The 17,182-nt window shown below is 52.4% G+C and overlaps 1 protein-coding gene and 1 long non-coding RNA gene across 3 annotated transcripts; one reads left to right on the forward strand and one right to left on the reverse strand.

Annotated features, from left to right (window-relative positions):
- The first annotated feature begins 1,610 nt into the window (after nt 1–1,610).
- LOC135288466 (uncharacterized) lies at nt 1,611–4,951 on the forward strand. The gene is made up of 8 exons (XM_064401855.1): nt 1,611–2,066; nt 2,386–2,450; nt 2,556–3,202; nt 3,460–3,607; nt 3,816–4,006; nt 4,089–4,226; nt 4,507–4,621; nt 4,793–4,951. The coding sequence occupies exons 1-8, from the start codon at nt 1,949–1,951 to the stop codon at nt 4,949–4,951; spliced, it is 1,581 nt and encodes a 526-aa protein (XP_064257925.1). The 5' UTR covers nt 1,611–1,948.
- A 4,562-nt stretch (nt 4,952–9,513) lies between these two features.
- Nucleotides 9,514–17,180, reverse strand: LOC135288589 (uncharacterized). Of its 2 annotated transcripts, none has more exons than XR_010351646.1 (3): nt 17,034–17,180; nt 16,770–16,947; nt 9,514–10,063 (listed from the first exon to the last, which is right to left on the reverse strand). It is a non-coding gene; the product is annotated as an uncharacterized LOC135288589 (long non-coding RNA). The 2 variants fall into 2 exon arrangements; XR_010351647.1 differs by lacking the exon at nt 9,514–10,063 and adding an exon at nt 16,283–16,452.
- Between the last annotated feature and the right edge of the window lie 2 nt (nt 17,181–17,182).

Below are 17,182 nucleotides of genomic sequence, written 5' to 3' on the forward strand. Positions count from 1 at the left end.
GTTGTTAACTAAAACGTAGAAACAGCTGATGTAGTATGCTTGTGTTAAAATGCCTGCTTGCATGGGATACCATCCAATGAACATGTGATGGGGACACCTGCTACAGATATGTCAACTATCAGCACTCACGGTCTGAAGAAAATGTGGACCAAAACCTGTCACCGTTGAGTCAGGAACCGAAGTGAAGTGACACATTAACTCTCTTCAGCAGGTTAATGCTGAGTTTATTAGAAAGCCATTCCTTTTTATACACTGTTCCAATACAGCTGGACCTGACTGGTCATTTAATCAACACCCCGTCACCACTGGCTAATTAAGAAGATGCCCTTTGGTAAACATCTTATCAGAAAACAACTGTTCAAAACACCAGCCGCAAGATTGTTTTCATTCTTTCTCTCAGCCTTTTCAAAACTCCCCAGAACAATTCCTGGGAATGTTTATGTGGCCTTCTCACTGACCAGGCTGTCAGTATCCACAAAAGCCCGTAAATGGAGGTGATGATAAGAATGGACTAAAAGCACAAACAAGGAATACGCATGCTCTAAAAAGGCAGACATGAGGAGGAGCCATGCTAAACAGTTCTTGAAACAAGGAAACTGGTTTGGAGAAAAGTTCAACATGCATAATTGTTTGTGAATATGTAACAGGCAGATGCAATAGAAATGGTATACAAAGAGTGTTTTCAAAAGAGCTGGGATAGTCTAGGCTGAATGGCAAAAGGCATCCAGTCAAAAATATTTGCTTTATTCTCTCCTATTGTACTTTATTACATTTTCTAATTTTTTACAGGAGAGTGAACCTTGTTTTTCACACTGCAATCCCTTCTATGAAAAAAATCATAACAGCCTCTGCCTTCTCCCAGACACCAAGTGTTGCAGCAGTGCTCCAGGTGCTGCTGCCAACAGCCCCTGCAGGGAGGAGCACAGCCCCCAGTGCACGTGGGCTTTGGCTCCCTGTGGCACAGAAGCCCCCCGGGGCACAGGTCTCTGGGGCAGGAGAGGGGCAGCAGCACTGCCAGGGCTCAGGGGGTGGCAGGTGTGCTTGGGCGGGGACTCTGCCACACCTGCTGATGGCAGCGCTGCCCGGGCCCCAGGGCTCAGAGCAGCATTGGTGCCCTGGCCCACACGTTCCCTGTGCCTGTCACAGCCGCGGGTTTAGGATGTCCAGCAGCCGGGACGTATCCCAAGGAGGCCGTGCCAGCTTCCGTGGAAGGCCTCGTGCCCTTGCCAGCGCGGCTGCCTCGGCAGCCCTGGGGGCTCCTTCTGCTGCCCTGAGCCCGCAGAGCAGGGCAGCGTTCGCTGATGGGCTGAGCCCTTCCTAAAGATCCTGTCGGGCTGCCTTAGACACTTGGGGCCAGGGATTCCTTCCAACCTGGGCCACTTTGGGTGGGCTGGGGGCGGCCCCAGGGCAGGTGGCAGTGTGTGCAAGGTTCCTTTGTGACACGCTGCAGCACGGTCACGGTGGCATGGAATGGAGGAGTGTGTCCTTTGTGACACGTGGTGACATAGGAGCTGGCAGTGACAAGAACACTCCACAGCGCTCGGAGCAGGCGATGGGACAGGACGGGACAGAGCGGTGCTGTGAGGAGCCCCCACACAGCGCACTCGTTCGTGTCCGACCCAGAGCTTTTGCCAGACGCTGTTCCTGCAGCTGGCCTTGCGGCCAGACTGTGGCATTTGGTGACTCGGATCTTTTCCAAGACATCTATCCCTGTGGCCTGTGCACTCCAGGCCAGACCGCGGGATTTGGTGACCTGAATCGTTGTTGAGGAGTCTCCTGTGATTTTGGCAGGAGTCCTCAAGACCAAAGTGCAGGTCTTGCTGCTTGCTGTCCTGCTGCCTTCCTGAGGCTTCTCTCTTGCTGGTGCTTTCAGCAACTGCAAGACTTGTTGACTTGGCAATATCCTGAGGAACCTCTATTTAAGGTGCCCTCTAGGCCAGACTCTGACATGGCAGGCAGATTCCTTGGCTTGTTCAAAGTGCTCAGGGGGAAAAAAAACAAAGGCCCTGGAGCTGCCCCAGCAGAACAGCCTGAAGAGCCGGAGCAGATCCAGACACTGCAGGATGGTGAGTGTCAGAGCTGGGCCACAGGGCTGATGGCTGCAGCCAGTGTGGGCCCATCCCATCCCATCCCATCCCATCCCATCCCATCCCATCCCATCCCGTCCCGTCCCGTCCCATCCCGTCCCATCCCATCCCATCCCATCCCCTGGGGAAATGCCCATGGACAGGACAGAAGAGGGCCCAGGCAGACACCCCGCAGTGGCCGTGCTCCATCCCCCTGGGTCATCGCGGGGCTGTCCCTGCCTGGGGAGCGCAGGGCTGGGCTGTGTTCTCCGGCCTCTCCCGCAGCCCCTCAGCTCTGGCTGTGCTCGCTCTTTGCCAGATGCAGCCGTGGAGCGCACACAAGAGCAGCAATCCAGCCGTGGCCGCTTCCACAGAACCCTGAAGGTACCTGCAGCCATCCCATCCATGGGCTGGGCCTGCTGTCCCTGCTCAGCCGAGCACTACGCTTGGAGAATGCCATGCAGCATCTCTGGCTTCCCTGTCCTGCAGATGTTCCGGAAGTTTCTGCGAGTTCAGCGCAGAGAGACCGGGACCAGTGCAGCTGAGGGCCCAGCCGAGCCTGACTCGGGGCTGACCGAGCTCCAGGCAGAGCCTGATGTCAGCCTGGATTCAGCTGAGCACTCACAAGACTCTGACACCATAATGAATGAGGACACAGCAAACGGAGACAAGGCAGTGACTGAGGACGTGGCCATGACAAATGCCAACACTGGAGAGACTGAAGCCACCGCAAATCCTGACACCACGCCCACTCCAACTCTGATCGAGGAATTAATACCAGAGTATTTCAGGGACCTTTGTTTTTCGTCTCAGGAGCAGCTAAGCAGGCTGGGATCAGGCCTGGAGGCCTCCCAGGACTTTGTGCCCCCTCAAGCCATGATCACTGGGGCCCCTCAGCCTTTGAGGCCAGCACAGTGTGGCGGGAAGGGAAGCTGGGGAAGTTGCTCCCTTGAAGAGCGCTCCAAGTTTCCCCCAGGTGTCCTCCAGGTGCCAGCCATTGTAAGGAACATCCACCAGAGGCTGCTGTCCCATGACACTGTGGATGCCAGGCTGAAAATTGACATTGTGAGGCTGGCTGAAGAACATCCTGTTGATGTGGTGCTGACCCTCCTGCGCTGTGCCCCAACGTGTGACAGGTACAGGGCCCACGTGCCTTGAGAGCTCAGGGCTCACCAGCCTTTAGGGCCCGTGGCCCATCACAGCCCGTCCAATGGGCTCTGCCAGACAGGCAGAGAGCTCCAGGACCCTCGGGCCCCTCTCTTTGCCCAGCCTGCTGCCAATGCTCCCTCCCTGCCCCTCAGGGCACCGGGGCTCTGTCACCTGTGCCCCCACAGCTGCACAGGGCATGGTACTGTGACTGAGACACCCCTGACACAGAGCCCTGATCCCACAGAGCTGCTGCAATGATGTGGAGAGCCATTGCTTCATCAAGACTAACAATGGAGAAAGTGCTGCCAACACTGGTCCGTGTAATGGAGGATTGGCCTCTGAGCAAAATGTGCACCTCCGATGGGGACAATCAGGATGTTTTTGCCCTGGCTGTGAGTTTCTGGAACTGGTCTCTTCTCAGCCCCCGGCTGCCTCTCCAGCAGCTCTCCATCCTCTCCCTGCCTCAGTCACTGGGCTGAAACCTGGGCTAGGGCCAGGCTCAGGGGCCACCAGGCCCACTGCTCCCCCTGCATCTGCCCCTGGGCCCTGCCCCAAGGACACCTCGGCACTGAGCTCTGTTTTGGGCTGCTTCTCTTGCAGGCAACTCTGGTGATCTGGGTGATTGTCCAGGTGCCTCTGTACCATGAGACAAGGATTCATTCTTTCTACCCTCTGTTTACGGCTCTGCTCTTCCACGTTGTCATCACCACACAGCAGATGCCACCAGAGGAAGTTGAAAACTTCTGGAGAGCATGCCAGGAGGAAAATCGCCTTCCCTGCAGGCCCAACAGGTCCCAGTCCTCCTGTCCTTCCCATGCCCTTGTGGCCAGTACCAGTGCTCCCAGTGTGACCTGGGCTTTGCTCTGCACACAGGTTTGCAGTGCAGGCCATGAAGGCTCTGCTCTACCGACTGCAGTGTGACCAGGAGGTGATGGCTATGGAGCGTAAGTGTGGCTGGGACACGCTGCTGACTGCTCACACCCAGCACTATGCCGTGGGTCTGCTGGCCAGGTGAGACCCCCTTCTCCTCCACACTGCCCTCAGCATTTGTGCCCTGTGCCCGGGTGCCCCACACAGTCCCTGTGGTCAGGGGCCAGAGGGCCTTGACGCCGAGGGACGGCCAAGGAGACTGGAAAAGGCTGGGAGAGGAGGGTGCCCCGAAGGGGCCACCTCCCACAGCGCTCACATCCCCTCCAGGGATGCTGGGGAAAGACCAGACCTCTGTGAGTCAGTCCTGGCAGAGGTTTGGTCCCCCCACCTCAGGCTCTTGGTGCCTTTTTCCCCCTTCCAGGGAGATGCGCCATGTCTTGACCTCCATGTGTTCCCATGTTGCATACCGCCTTCTCCTCGTGCTCAGCTGTGAAAAGCCAAGGTGGGATCTGCCCTTCCTGGCATTCCTTGTGGAGGTGAGCCTGGTGGCCAGCACTGCCTCGCTGAGCTGCCTCCCAGCTCTCTGCCCTCTCGTAGCCACAGCTGCCTGGGACGGTGCCCATGCCCTGTGCTGCTGCCTGGGCCCAGCCCTGTGCGGTTCCGGGCTGCTGCTGGCCGGGTCCCCCATCACTGCCTGTGCCTTTCAGGTCTTCGAGTGCCTGGACTTGAGTAAATGTGCTCACACTGTCCTGAAGATCATGTCAAGTTGCCTGCACAGCAAGTGCAGGGAGAGGCGTCGCCTGGCACTCAGAGGCCTCGTGGTGCTGGGCAAGGATCCCTCGATGGTGAGAAGGGGCAGCGGCTGAAGCTGCCCTGGGGAAGGCAGCCCCATGGGCTGGCAGGGCTTCAGCAGCTGAGGCAGCTGCTCCCAGCTCTCCTGCCTCACCTGCCCCAGTGCTTTGGGTCAGGCCTTTGGCCTGTGGGCCCTGCAGCAGCAGGCTGGGGTCGCAGTGCCCGGGCGCTGTTGGCGGTGCAGCCGTCCATGGCCTCCCAGCTCAGCCTTGTGTTCCACACAGGCCAGACCTATACGCAGCGTGTCTCGAAGACTTCTGGAGCTGCTGGGTGATGCAGATGGACAGGTGGTCAGCATGTCCCTCTCTCTGTTGAAGAAGATGCTCCAGAAAAAACATCTCATGATATCCAGCACTTCTGCCCCAAAGCTAGCTGAGGCACTCCTGCCACTCTTTGACCGTGTAAGGCTCTGTGGCCCCAGCCATGGGCACTGGCCGCTGGCCAGAAATTTTGTGCTCTCTGGATATTCAGGCCTTTGCCCAGGAGTACTGGATATGTGATGCTTAGGCCTTTTTCTCCTTCTTTCCTCCAGGACAACAGCCATCTGCAGCTGCTCTCCATTTCCCTCTTCTGCAAGGTGATGGAATTGGTAGTGGAAGAGGGTAAAAAGCCCCTGAAGAGAATTGTGAGCCAGAGCCTGCTCCCACTCTTCTTGCACTGCCATGAGGAGAACCAGCATGTGGCAGAGGTGAGGTTTTGTGTGATGCTGGTGGATCTCTGGCAGGGGGCTCGGCTGCCTCCTGCCCGGTGCCTGGTGGGCTGCAGCCTCCTCCAGGCCGTGACACAGGGATGTGAGTCCGGTGCCCTGGGCTGTGGGGCCATCTCTGGCTCTCTGCTGCTCTCCAGGCCTCTATGAAAACGCTGTATTGTGCGGCTGGCTTCTTGGAGAAGACGGATCTCCAGAGGGTTCTGAAGACAGAGCAGCCATTGAAAATTGATGAGTGCCTGGTAAGGAGGGCCTGGAAGCCCCAGGCTCAGCCTGGAGAAGGCCCCTGAGCGTGGTGCTCAGTGTGCGGGGCTGGCAGCTGTGCCCCTGCCCGCTGCTGCACCCAGAGGCGGCGCGGGCTCTTCTCCAGGCTGCTGTGGGCCCGAGCCGGGTGCCCATGGAGCCCCGGCGCGTTGGGGCTGCGGGGCGGCCCCGCGGCTCCCCGGGCAGCAGCCGGCCCTCTGCCCCCTGCGGAGCCCGGCGCCAGCGGCTGCTGGCCGCGCCTCAGGGCTGTGCGGGCAGGGGAGGCCGGGGCTGGGCGCAGGGAGCGCCCGCCACAGGGGCTGAGCCCGCGCCAAGCCTTCCCTGCTGCTGCTCTCTGCAGCTGCTAGAGGACAGGAGACAAGCGAGCGAGCGCATGCAATGGGCCCTGCGGTTCCTGGATAGCCCACAGGAGTCCCTGCGAGAGGCGGCCTTCAGGATCATCGGTGAGCCCCGAGGCCGGGCTCCCTCCCCGGCCCGCCGCAGCTCGGCCCCAGCCCCGCCCGCTGCCCCGGCAGCGCCATCCGGGCCCGGCGCCGTGGAGCCCCGCCTGGCCCGGGCGCTGCTGCCGCCCTCTGGCAGCCGTGCCCTTGGGCGGCAGCGTGCGGCAAGGGCCCGGGCTGAGCCCTGCCGGGCCAGCAGGGTGTGTGGCCGCAGCGCTGGCAGCGCCTCTGGCAGGGAGCTATGCCGCTGCCGCCCTGACAGGCTCTGTGTTCACAGGGATGGCCGCGCGCTACCTGTCGAGGAAGAGGGAAGAGCTCCAGTTCCACAGTCAGGGTGAGTGAGGGCAGCGGGCTGGTAGCGGGGCTGCCAGGGAGAGCTGCAATGCCCGGGCCGGGAGCTGCCATCCCTGTCCCGGCTGCGGTGGGCTTCGCTCCCTGTGTGCATGAGGGATGGCGTGGCCAGAGCACACAGAGCGATTGCAGGGACACTGCTGGGGGGATTCGTGGCCAGCGTCTTGTGGCTGATCCCGTGGGCCCCTCCTCTCTTCTGGCTGATAGAAGAGCTGAGTGGGACACCCTTGATGTAGTGGTTTTGCTTTGCCAATTTAGGATTTCCTGGCCAATGTGCCAGTTGCTGTGGTGGGTTCAGTTCTAGTTAATCAGCAGTTCGCTCACCAGAATGTATTTACTCATTTCCCCTTTGAGATAGAATTAAGAGAAAGCCAAAGCAGGCTTGAGCCTTTAAAAGGGTATGAAGAACAATTTAAAAGTAACTAAAAGAAAGAGTAATAAGAGTCAGAACAAAACCTTCGGAACACTTCTCCTCCCCCTACAACCTTTTCTTTCCCACTGACAATGTAAAGAGACCAAACCAAAATGTTGAGTCAGTTTACTACCTCTGCAATAGTCTTTTGTCTCTTTGCTTAAGGAGAGAAGTCCCTCTTATTAATGTTATGGAGACTTCTCCATAAGAAAACAGTTCTCTCCTGGCTCTCAATTTCCATGAATAGCAGCCACCCAGGGAAATGTGCAATGCTGAAATCAGTCCCATTTTCCACAAGCTTTTCCCACAGCTGGGTTTATGTGGCATGTCAACTTATGGGCTACTGTTTTAAAGATGAGCTGTTCAAAAGCAAAGTTCTTGTTCTCTAAAATCATCTTCATCTCTAGCAAGAGAGATCTTCTGTTCCTGGGGACACAGGATCTTCATCACTCTTCTCCCTGTCTCTGTTGAAACTTCTCCAAGAATCCCAGCTACTTTAACATCTGCTGACTTTAGCATGGAGGTCTTTGCTCAATACCTACCATTTGAACACTTTCATCTCCCCATACCTTCATGCGTTAGAGGGAAAAAAGTATCATTCTCCATATACAGGAGAATTACAAGAGAATTTTGGCCTAAAACTAAAGGCATCTCCTCATCTTTCCCATCTAGGGCTTGACTTCTTCTTCACGGACCTCAGCCAGGCCTTGGCTGGGCCAGCAGTGTTACCTCTTTGTCGGCCAGAAGGGAAAAGAGAAAGTTCCCCGAATTTCTTTTGTTTTTAAGATGTGTTTTTCACAGAGGCTTTTGTGTACAGCTTTCCAGATTATCAATTCCCAAAGGCAGCCATTGATTGTTTCCTAGCAGACACGGAGGAAGCTGCCAGCAGCTTCTCCCAAAACATGATGTCTGGGGTGCACAAAGCAGCACACCTTGGCAGGAGGGTCTCCTAGGATTCATGCAGATGTGGGTGCTGACTGTGGCTCTCTTCTTTGTTCCAGCCATTTCAGTCCCAAGGAAAGACACTAGTCTGTCCCACTGAAACCTGAATATTCACGCCCGGTTTGCCAGAAGAGCTGAAGAATTAGGTCCATCTTCAGGATGCGGTGAACCAGTGTCCCAAGAACAGCAGCAGGAGACACTGAACAGGACACCATCTCCCATTGCCGCTGGAGCTCCAGGCACAGCTGATGATTGGTACAGCTGAGCCTGTGGGAAGCTCGCATGGCTTCTGGCCTTTCCCTGCCTGTAGATACCTCCCTCCCTCCAGCCCTCAGACACTGCCCATTCCCTCTTCCCCTCCCATATCACCCCTTGTTTTTGGCTTTCATTAATAAACGGTTTGGCTTCTTCACTTTGCCTGCATCCCTGTGGAGCTGAAGCAGAACAAATCCGGGGCCCTGGGACACACAGGCCCCTGCTGCCGTTCTCTGCCACGCCGTGTTTTGTGCACAGGAACGAGGGCAGGTCAGGCTGGCACGGTCCCTGTGCTGAAGCTGCAGTTCCACAACCCTGTGCAGTTACAGATCTTGCTGAGCACACGGAAGGCCAGCAGTGGCACAAGGAGCCTGTGTGTCAGGAGCCAAGTCGTGTCTAAGGCCCTGCCACATTTGATCCACTGCTGTGCACGTCAGCAAGACAATGAAGAACAGACAGTGAAGGAAACCTTATGGATGAACTGGTGGGAATGTGACCCTTGAGAGAAACAATGGATTGGTCAGTTGATGGGAAGTTAACCTGTGAAAGTGGAACAGCACACAGTGGAGCTGTGTTTGGCATGGAGGTGGCATCACAAGCCATTGCAGCCTCTTCTCACGTGCTGACCAAGCATGAGATGACGTTATAACAGGAAAAACTCCTCTACAGAGGAGGAGATGTCAGGCCTGGTTGTGGGGTGGAGGGATGAGAGGGACAACATGCATGTCCTTCTGATGGAGGGGATGCCCTGAATGTGGGCGACCTGCCTGCCCCTCCCAATGAAGCACCATGCTGCATCTCCTGCTCAGTGGCTTTTCACCATTCCAGGGGTTGGTACATATTCTTTGCAAGAGCAGCTGATCAAACAAAACTGGATTTCCAATCACAAGTACAATTAAGTCTTTCTGCATGGGAATCCTCCAGAACCTGTGCCACCCCTGATTTTAGAAGAGCCAATCTGAGGATGCTCTGAACCCAGCTGAGAGGGATTCCATGGCAGGCATCCATGGAGAGCACAGGGGCTGGGAATGCTGGAAGTTTTCAAGAATAGCATCCTGAAAGCACGGCAGGGCTCCATCCGTGCACAGCATCATCAGGAAGAGGGCAGAACTGATGGAGAAGGAAGACTCGCTCACCATATGATGATCGACAAGTCTCGTCTTTATTCCCAAATCGCCAATTATTATACACCTTCTAATTAGCTCATGCATAGTGCAAATCCCAGCTCACCATTGGCTAATTAGTTATCAGCTATCTATGTGCTGTTTTGGTATAACTACTTACTACTTTCCCAGGCTGTTTGGCTTTACCACCTGTGTCTGTGCATTTCTTCATCCGTGGGCCAAGGACACAGTTTAGTTGGAATGGCAACTCCCCTCATTCTCTATCTCGGTCAAATTAATCTCACAGTGACCTTTAGCTCGGAGCTAGCTTGTTACAGAGCTCCCAACATTTCCCCCATTTTCTTTTTGGGCCAGAAGTGTTGTTTTCCAAGCCCGCCCCATCATCTGACTCACTATTCTTTGTACGCAATTAAGCAAGCATGGTAATACAGCATTAGCAATACTATTACACCTAATATCCCTATAGCATACATTGCTGCTCTATTCTGCAATACTGCATGATTTACACTTTGTACATCTTGAGACAGCATGTCCAATATCTGTCTGTCTTCTTTGCTTGTTGAATGGTCAACGTTTCTCTTGCTCTTGATAGAGTTACACATTCTTCATTGAAATCCATCTGGACTTTGCACCTGTTAAAACACAAACAAATCCCACATCCCTGCAGGACTGAAGAATCTTCTCAAAATCCTGGAGGTGAAGAATGGGTCCTGGTTTCATTTTGCAATGTTACATAGAGAAATGTTAAGATAAGAGTAATTAGGAATCAATTTAGATAATACACACAACAACATATACAAGATCAGAAAATTACTAAACACTACAACACTGAACTTTTATCCCAGAGTCTGCGACAGCTGATAAACCTTAAAATGACAGAGAATTGGAGAAATCATGTCCAGATTCATGTTTCCCCCAACTCCTTCTGAAAATAGCTCAGCTATCATAGATGGTCAAATCGCCAAGTCAAAAGGACTTGAATACTATTTGATGCAGAAAACATCTGGGTTGATTGTCAGTCACTCCATCCAAATAGAGCTAGAGCTTGGCCAGAGCCCAAAATCTAACTGGTGAGTGTCACTTAACACATTTTTTAAACAGGACTTTTTAAAAACAACTGTTATAAACAAGAAACTTTAGGGTTACAAACTAATCAAACTATCAAACAATTGAATCTTTCTGAAGTTTCTGTCAAGACAGAGATTTTCCAAACACAGCAAACTTCTTGAATTCTCTGCTGGAGTATTCCTGTAATAATAATTAAAAGAACCACAAAACTGGCAATTTGGATAAAAACTTTCAGAAACATCTAAATAGTTAGGAAATAAAAGACAGGATCTTGAAGAGACACGTGTCTTGCAGGTGATCACACAAAAAAAATAGAAAAACACATGAAAGTTGGCTGTAAATACTACAACAATACCTTTATAATAATTCTTATCACAAAAATCAGAGAATTCACATAATGTAATCAATTTATCAACAGCAAGTGTTCAAGGAAGTTAAGACAACCCCTTTTCTAAGCATTCATGTAATATTAACAACAATCACTATCAGCATTACTTATAAAAACTAAAAATAACAAAGGTTATAAACTTAATAGAAATAATTCTTAAAACTTTGAATCATTGGGGAATCGACTGATGACCCCATAACAGGGTCTGATTGACCTTTTCCAAATGCTCTGTCTTCCAAGACACCTTGGGTAATTGAATCTTTACTAATACTTTCATCTTTACATGACATTTTGTTTCCCTGGGAATAATTTTTTACAATAAAAGCAGTTCCTCTGGCATTTTGTTACACTGAGATTTCTTACTGATTGACAACAATCATTAACTGAAGGATAACAGGCTGGTAAAGCTGGACAGTTTGCATAGATATTTAAAAACAAAACTGAGAAAGATGACAGATAATTTTAAACACAAATAATTTCACTTAAAATAAGGACAGTACAAAAACAATTAGCACATTTACATCCATTTATCTAATGCCATCTCTTAATGAATAGAAGAGAGCAAAGACCATAAAGACTATAGTATACAGAAATATTACAGTTTAAATCTTCTCACATGTAGTCCAAACAGAAACTAGGAAGTTTACTTAGACTCTGCCCCCCTAAAAGGTTGCTCCCGCCTCAGGCAAGGGAAAGGCAATGAAGTCATCAAACTTAAAGCTATCAAACCCAAATACTCAATCACTTTTAGAAAAGCAAACACATTTACAAAAAAACCTGGTAAACTAACTGTAAAGCCTGTGGAACAGTTGGGTGAAATGCCCCATATAACATCTGCTGCATGATGAAGCACTGTGTGAATTTGCAGAAGTTTTCCATCCTGATCTTGAAGAAAATTCCTGACCTGTTTTTTCTCAGACACTTGTTTGAATTGCTGCGATGGGCTGGCTGCTGTGGTTGCCAGGCAGCTGTGACAGGGCGGTGCCCTGAGGAATGTCTGCCCACGCCCGTCTCCGCCTGCTTGGGCACAGCTTCAGCCTGGGCCACCTCGGGGGTGCGGAAAGGAACGCCCTCGCCCGGACCCGGGCAGCCGTGATCTCCTTTGGGCTCCGCTCCGCCTGGATTTCCGCTCGGGCTGGTTCCCCCTGGCTCTGCGCCAACACCCGCAGCCTGCGGGAGCATGTCCCACACCGCTGGTGCTTTTGTGGGGTTGCAAAAAGTGAAAAAGCCCTCCCAGCTCCAGCTTTCGGGTTTCGCGTTACTGGTGCGCGTCCGCCGCCGCTACCACCGGCACTGCGCTTGACGCTGCCGTGTATTCGGCCCCCGCATCTCGCCTTGGCTGGCCCGGCCCCGGCTGGCACTTCCCTCGCGATCTGTGCTCTTTCCCTACGGACAGCTGCCGTGCGAGTTTTTGTCACCGTGCGTGTCACTGGACCCATGGTGCGCTTAACCGCCGCCAGCACCGAGCATGCCGCCTCCGCAGCGCTCAGTCCGCTCCGCCGCTGCACCGCTGGGACCGCCGCCAGCACCGAGCATGCTGCCGCCACCATACGCGTTCTCGCCGCCGCGTCCGCCCCGGGCTCTCCCGCGGCCCCTGTCGCTTTCCTGGTCCCGAACTTACGCCACTCTGTTAATTCATGTACTATATAAGGATTTTGAGAAACTCCTTGTGCGTACCCGTAATCTAACAAATGTGGGAGCTCTTTCTGCAAGTCTGTGTCCTTAATCTGCTGCTTTTTTAAAAAGCAAGTAAATAAATCATATGCTGCTTGCCTTTCCATTTCTAATCAGCGCTGTTGCAAGGCTTTCAGACTCCGGAAGCACGTAGGCTGGGACTATCTATATAGCTCCCAGGGCCGCGAACTCTCAGTGGTTCGTTTGCCGTCCCACCCCTTGCTTCAGAGGGACCCGCTCCTACTTCCCGATCCGTGGCAGCCGTGTCCGTCCGTAGTCGTCTTACGGGTTCACGTCGGGGTCAGCCATTTGATGGAGAAGGAAGACTCGTTCACCAGATGATGATCTACAAGTCTCGTCTTTATTCCCGAATCACCAATTATTATACACCCTTTAATTAGCTCATGCATAGTGCAAAATCCCAGCTCACCATTGGCTAATTAGTTATCAGCTATCTACGTGCTGTTTTGGTGTAACTATCACTACTTTTTCCAAGCTGTTTTGCTTTACCACCTGTTTCTGTGCATTTCTTCATCTGTGGGCCAAGGACACAGTTTAGTTGGAATGGCAACTCCCCTCATTCTCTATCTCGGTCAAATTAATCTCACAGTGACCTTTAGCTCGGAGCTAGCTTGTTACAAAGCTCCCAACAACTATTGATATTGCCAATGCATTTTTCTCCACTCCGCTGGCAGCAGAATGCAGGCCACAGTTTGCCTTCACCTGGAGAAGCTCCAAAACATCTGCACTATATTGATGACATCATTGTATGGGGGAAGACGGCAGCAGAAGTGTTTGAGAAAGGAGAGAAAATCATCCAGATTCTCCTGAAAGCTGGCTTTGCCATCAAGAAGAGCAAAGTCAAGGGACCTGCTCAAGAGATCCAGTTTCTGGGAGTGAAGTGGCAAGACGGACGACGTCAGATTCCCACTGATGTCATCAACAAGATCACAGCAATGTCTCCACCATCCAACAAGAAGGAAACACAAGCTTTCCTAGGTGGCATAGGATTTTGGAGAATGCACATTCCTGAGTACAGTCAGTTTGTGAGCCCTCTCTATCTAGTCACCCGTAAGAAGAACATTTTCCGCTGGAGCCCTGAACAGCAACAAGCCTTCGTCCAGATTAAGCAGGAGATCGCTCACGCGGTAACCCTTGGCCCAGTCAGGACAGGACCAGATGTGAAGAATGTACTCTACTCTGCAGCCGGGAACCATGGTTTGTCCTGGAGCCTGTGGCAGAAGGTGCCTGGGGAGACTCGAGGCTAACCACTAAGATTTTGGAGTCGAAGCTAAAGAGGGTCTGAAGCCAACCATATTCCAACAGAGAAGGAAATTTTAGCAGCCTATGAAGGAGTCCAAGCTGCCTCAGAGGTAATAGGCACCGAAGCACAACTCCTCCTGGCACCCCGACTACCAGTACTGGGGTGGATGTTCAAAGCAAAGGTTCCCTCTACCCACCATGCCACCAGTGCTACATGGAGTAAGTGGATTGCTCTCATAACACAGCGCGCCCGTATTGGAAAGCTGAATTGCCCTGGGATTCTGGAAATAATTACAAACTGGGCAGAAGGTGAAAACTTCAGTCTCACTGATGAAGAGGAACAAGAAGTGACACGTGCTGAAGAAGCTCCACCATATAACCAACTGCCAGTGGAAGAAACACAATATGCTCTTTTTACAGGTGGTTCCTGTCACATGGCAGGAATGAATCGGAAGTGGAAAGCAGCTGTATGGAGCCCCACACGACAGGTTGCAGAGGCCACTGAAGGAGAAGGTGGATCAAGCCAACTTGCTGAACTCAAAGCTGTTCAACTGGCCTTGGACATTGCTGAAAGAGAGAGGTGGCCAAAGCTCTACCTCTACACTGATTCATGGATGGTAGCCAACGCTCTGTGGGGATGGCTGGAGAGGTGGAAAGAGGCTAATTGGCAGCGTAGAGGAAAACCAGTTTGGGCTGTTGAAGAGTGGAAAGACATCGCTACCAGGGTAGGGAGGCTACCTGTGAAGGTCCGCCATGTAGATGCCCATGTCCCCAAGAGTAGAGCCAATGAGGAGCACAAAAACAATGAGCAGGTAGACCAGGCTGCAAAGATAGGCGTGTCCAAGATAGACCTAGATTGGGAGCACAAGGGAGAGTTATTCCTAGCTCGAGGGGCCCATGATGCCTCAGGTCATCAGGGTAGAGATGCCACCTCTAAGTGGGCATGAGACCGAGGGGTGGATTTAACCATGGACAGTATTTCTCAGGTTATCCACGACTGTGAGACGTGTGCTGCCATCAAACAGGCCAAGAGGGTGAAGCCCCTATGGTATGCTGGGCGGTGGTCCAAGTACAAGTATGGCGAGGCCTGGCAGATTGACTACATCACACTGCCCCAGACACGCCAAGGCAAGCGCTATGTGCTCACAATGGTAGAAGCCACCACGGGATGGTTGGAGACCTACCCTGTGCCTCATGCTACTGCCCGTAACACCATCCTGTGTCTTGAAAAGCAAGTCCTGTGGAGACATGGTACCCCTGAGAGGACTGAGTCAGACAACGGGACTCATTTCAAGAACAGCCTTATCAGCACCTGGGCCAGAGAATATGGCATTGAGTGGGTGTACCGTATCCCCTACCATGCACCAGCTGCGGGCAAAGTGGAAAGGTACAATGGGCTGCTAAAAAGCACCTTAAAAGCCTTAGGTAGGGGATCTTTCAAAAATTGGGAGCAGCATCTGGCAAAGGCCACCTGGTTAGTTAATACCCGAGGCTCTACTAACCAAGTGGGCCCTGCCCAATCTGAGCCTTTGCACAGTATAGATGGAAACAAAGTCCCAGTGGTACATGTCAGGGGTTTGTTAGGGAAGACAGTTTGGATCAATCCTGCCTCGAGTACAGACAAACCCATTTGCGAGGTTGTTTTTGCTCAGGGACCAGGTTGCACATGGTGGATAATGCAAAAAGATGGAAGAACACGATGTGTACCTCAGGGAGATCTGATTGTTGGGTGAGAACCATGTATAAATATCACTGTTTGCTGAATGTTGCCACCATTGTCTGTGTATAACTGTATATTAGATGTATAATGTATGTGTTTGTAGACTTAAAATATATATTAGTTTTAGTAGTAAGCCGACGATATGATAAGGGGTGGAATGTCCTGGGTTGACTATATGACGCTTTAATCCCCAATCGTCTTGTTCTCTTTATACTGAACAATAATTTTTACACCTTTAAGACTCTCTTCCAGACAGTGAAGAGGGCAGGGAAGAAGCGCACAGTTTGTTTTCAGACTGCTCTCACTCCTCCACATTCCTGCTCCTGGACTGTGTTGTCTGTGGATGGACAGACAGCCGGACAGAGCTCCTTTTTTCCCTTTTTCTTGCTTTTAGTTAGTTTTAGCTAGCTGAGGCAAAGAAGTTCTCCGGATTGTGATTTTTTTCCTTTTTTCTTGGACCTGTTCAAGCCTGCTCTGGACTGAACACCCAGAAGAGCACCGGCAGCTCCACCTGTGGCCCCTGGCCAGGCCTGGGCAGCAGCATTTCCAGCACCAGAGAGACTGATCAGAGACTGAGTGAGCCGAGCTGCAACCCGGGGAGGGGACTGTTCTGAGTTTGCTTTCCTTGGATCAGTGAGAAGTTTTATTGTTTAATATTGTTTGGTTTCTATTGTTTAATAAACAGGTTTCTTTCCATTTGTCTGCAAGGAGATATTTTCTCCCGAACTGGTTGGAGGGGGGAGGGGCAATTGAATCTGCTTTTGTAGAGAAGCCCCTTTGGGGGTTATCTCCCAAACTTGCCCTAAACCAGGACAAATACAGTTAGTGGCGCCCAACGCGTGGCTTGAGAAAATGGAAAAAAACCTTTTATTGATTGTAGATGTCCCTGTCTGTGATGTCCACTGTTCCTGGAAGAAAAGCAAGTGCCACGGTCACTCCAGTCAGGCACAGAGGGTTCTTCCATGTGCCCCCAGGCTGGCAGACACTGGCACAGCAGCAGGACTCTGCTACCAGAACTGAGCCTGGCTGGATCTGGGATGGAGCTTGTGCGGAGCAAAGCAGGCACAGGACAGGCTGTGGATGGCCACCAGAATCCAGTGCCCTGGGTACAATGTCCCTGAGCAGGGAGCACCCAGCCCAGCCCCAGCCTGGCAGCAGGAGACCCACTCTGCCTGTCCTGCTGCTGGCATTGCTCTTCAGCCCAAGATCACGGCCTCTTCCTCACCTTTTCAATCAATGTCCATGTCCTCAATGGACTCTTCCATATCCACATCCATCTCCTCTTCCTCATCCACATCCACGTCCATCTCTTCCTCTCCAGAGTCTTCTCCGTCAATTTCCATCTCCTCATCCATATCAATCTTTGTATCCACCTCCATCTCCTCCTCTCCGTCTGGGACAGCCTGCAGAGGCAGCAAAACCTCAGAGTGGGCTCCCTGTCCCACCCGGGCAGGTGGGGGGTGTCCACCTCCATGGAATGGCACCATACCTTCCTCAGGACAAAGGGGAGCATCCTGCAGGGCTGGATGATGAAATCCAGGCACTCAGGAGCTGTCAGGAATGATCGGGGTATCGGGGGGATAAGAAGAGTGAAAGGCAAGGGCAGGAGCAAGGTGCAGAGCGTGTCAACACAGCGGC

Source organism: Passer domesticus, chromosome 33 (genome assembly GCF_036417665.1).
Source record: "Passer domesticus isolate bPasDom1 chromosome 33, bPasDom1.hap1, whole genome shotgun sequence".
Lineage (NCBI taxonomy): Eukaryota > Metazoa > Chordata > Aves > Passeriformes > Passeridae > Passer > Passer domesticus.

What these genes read in the sequence shown, in the direction of transcription:
- LOC135288466 (XM_064401855.1), top strand. Translation starts at nt 1,949, where the DNA reads ATGGCAGGCAGATTCCTTGGCTTGTTCAAAGTGCTCAGGGGGAAAAAA. An exon ending in GCTTCCACAGAACCCTGAAG is followed by an intron (nt 2,451 to 2,555) that starts GTACCTGCAGCC and finishes CCTGTCCTGCAG; the next exon opens with ATGTTCCGGAAGTTTCTGCG. An exon ending in CTTCCCTGCAGGCCCAACAG is followed by an intron (nt 4,007 to 4,088) that starts GTCCCAGTCCTC and finishes CTCTGCACACAG; the next exon opens with GTTTGCAGTGCAGGCCATGA.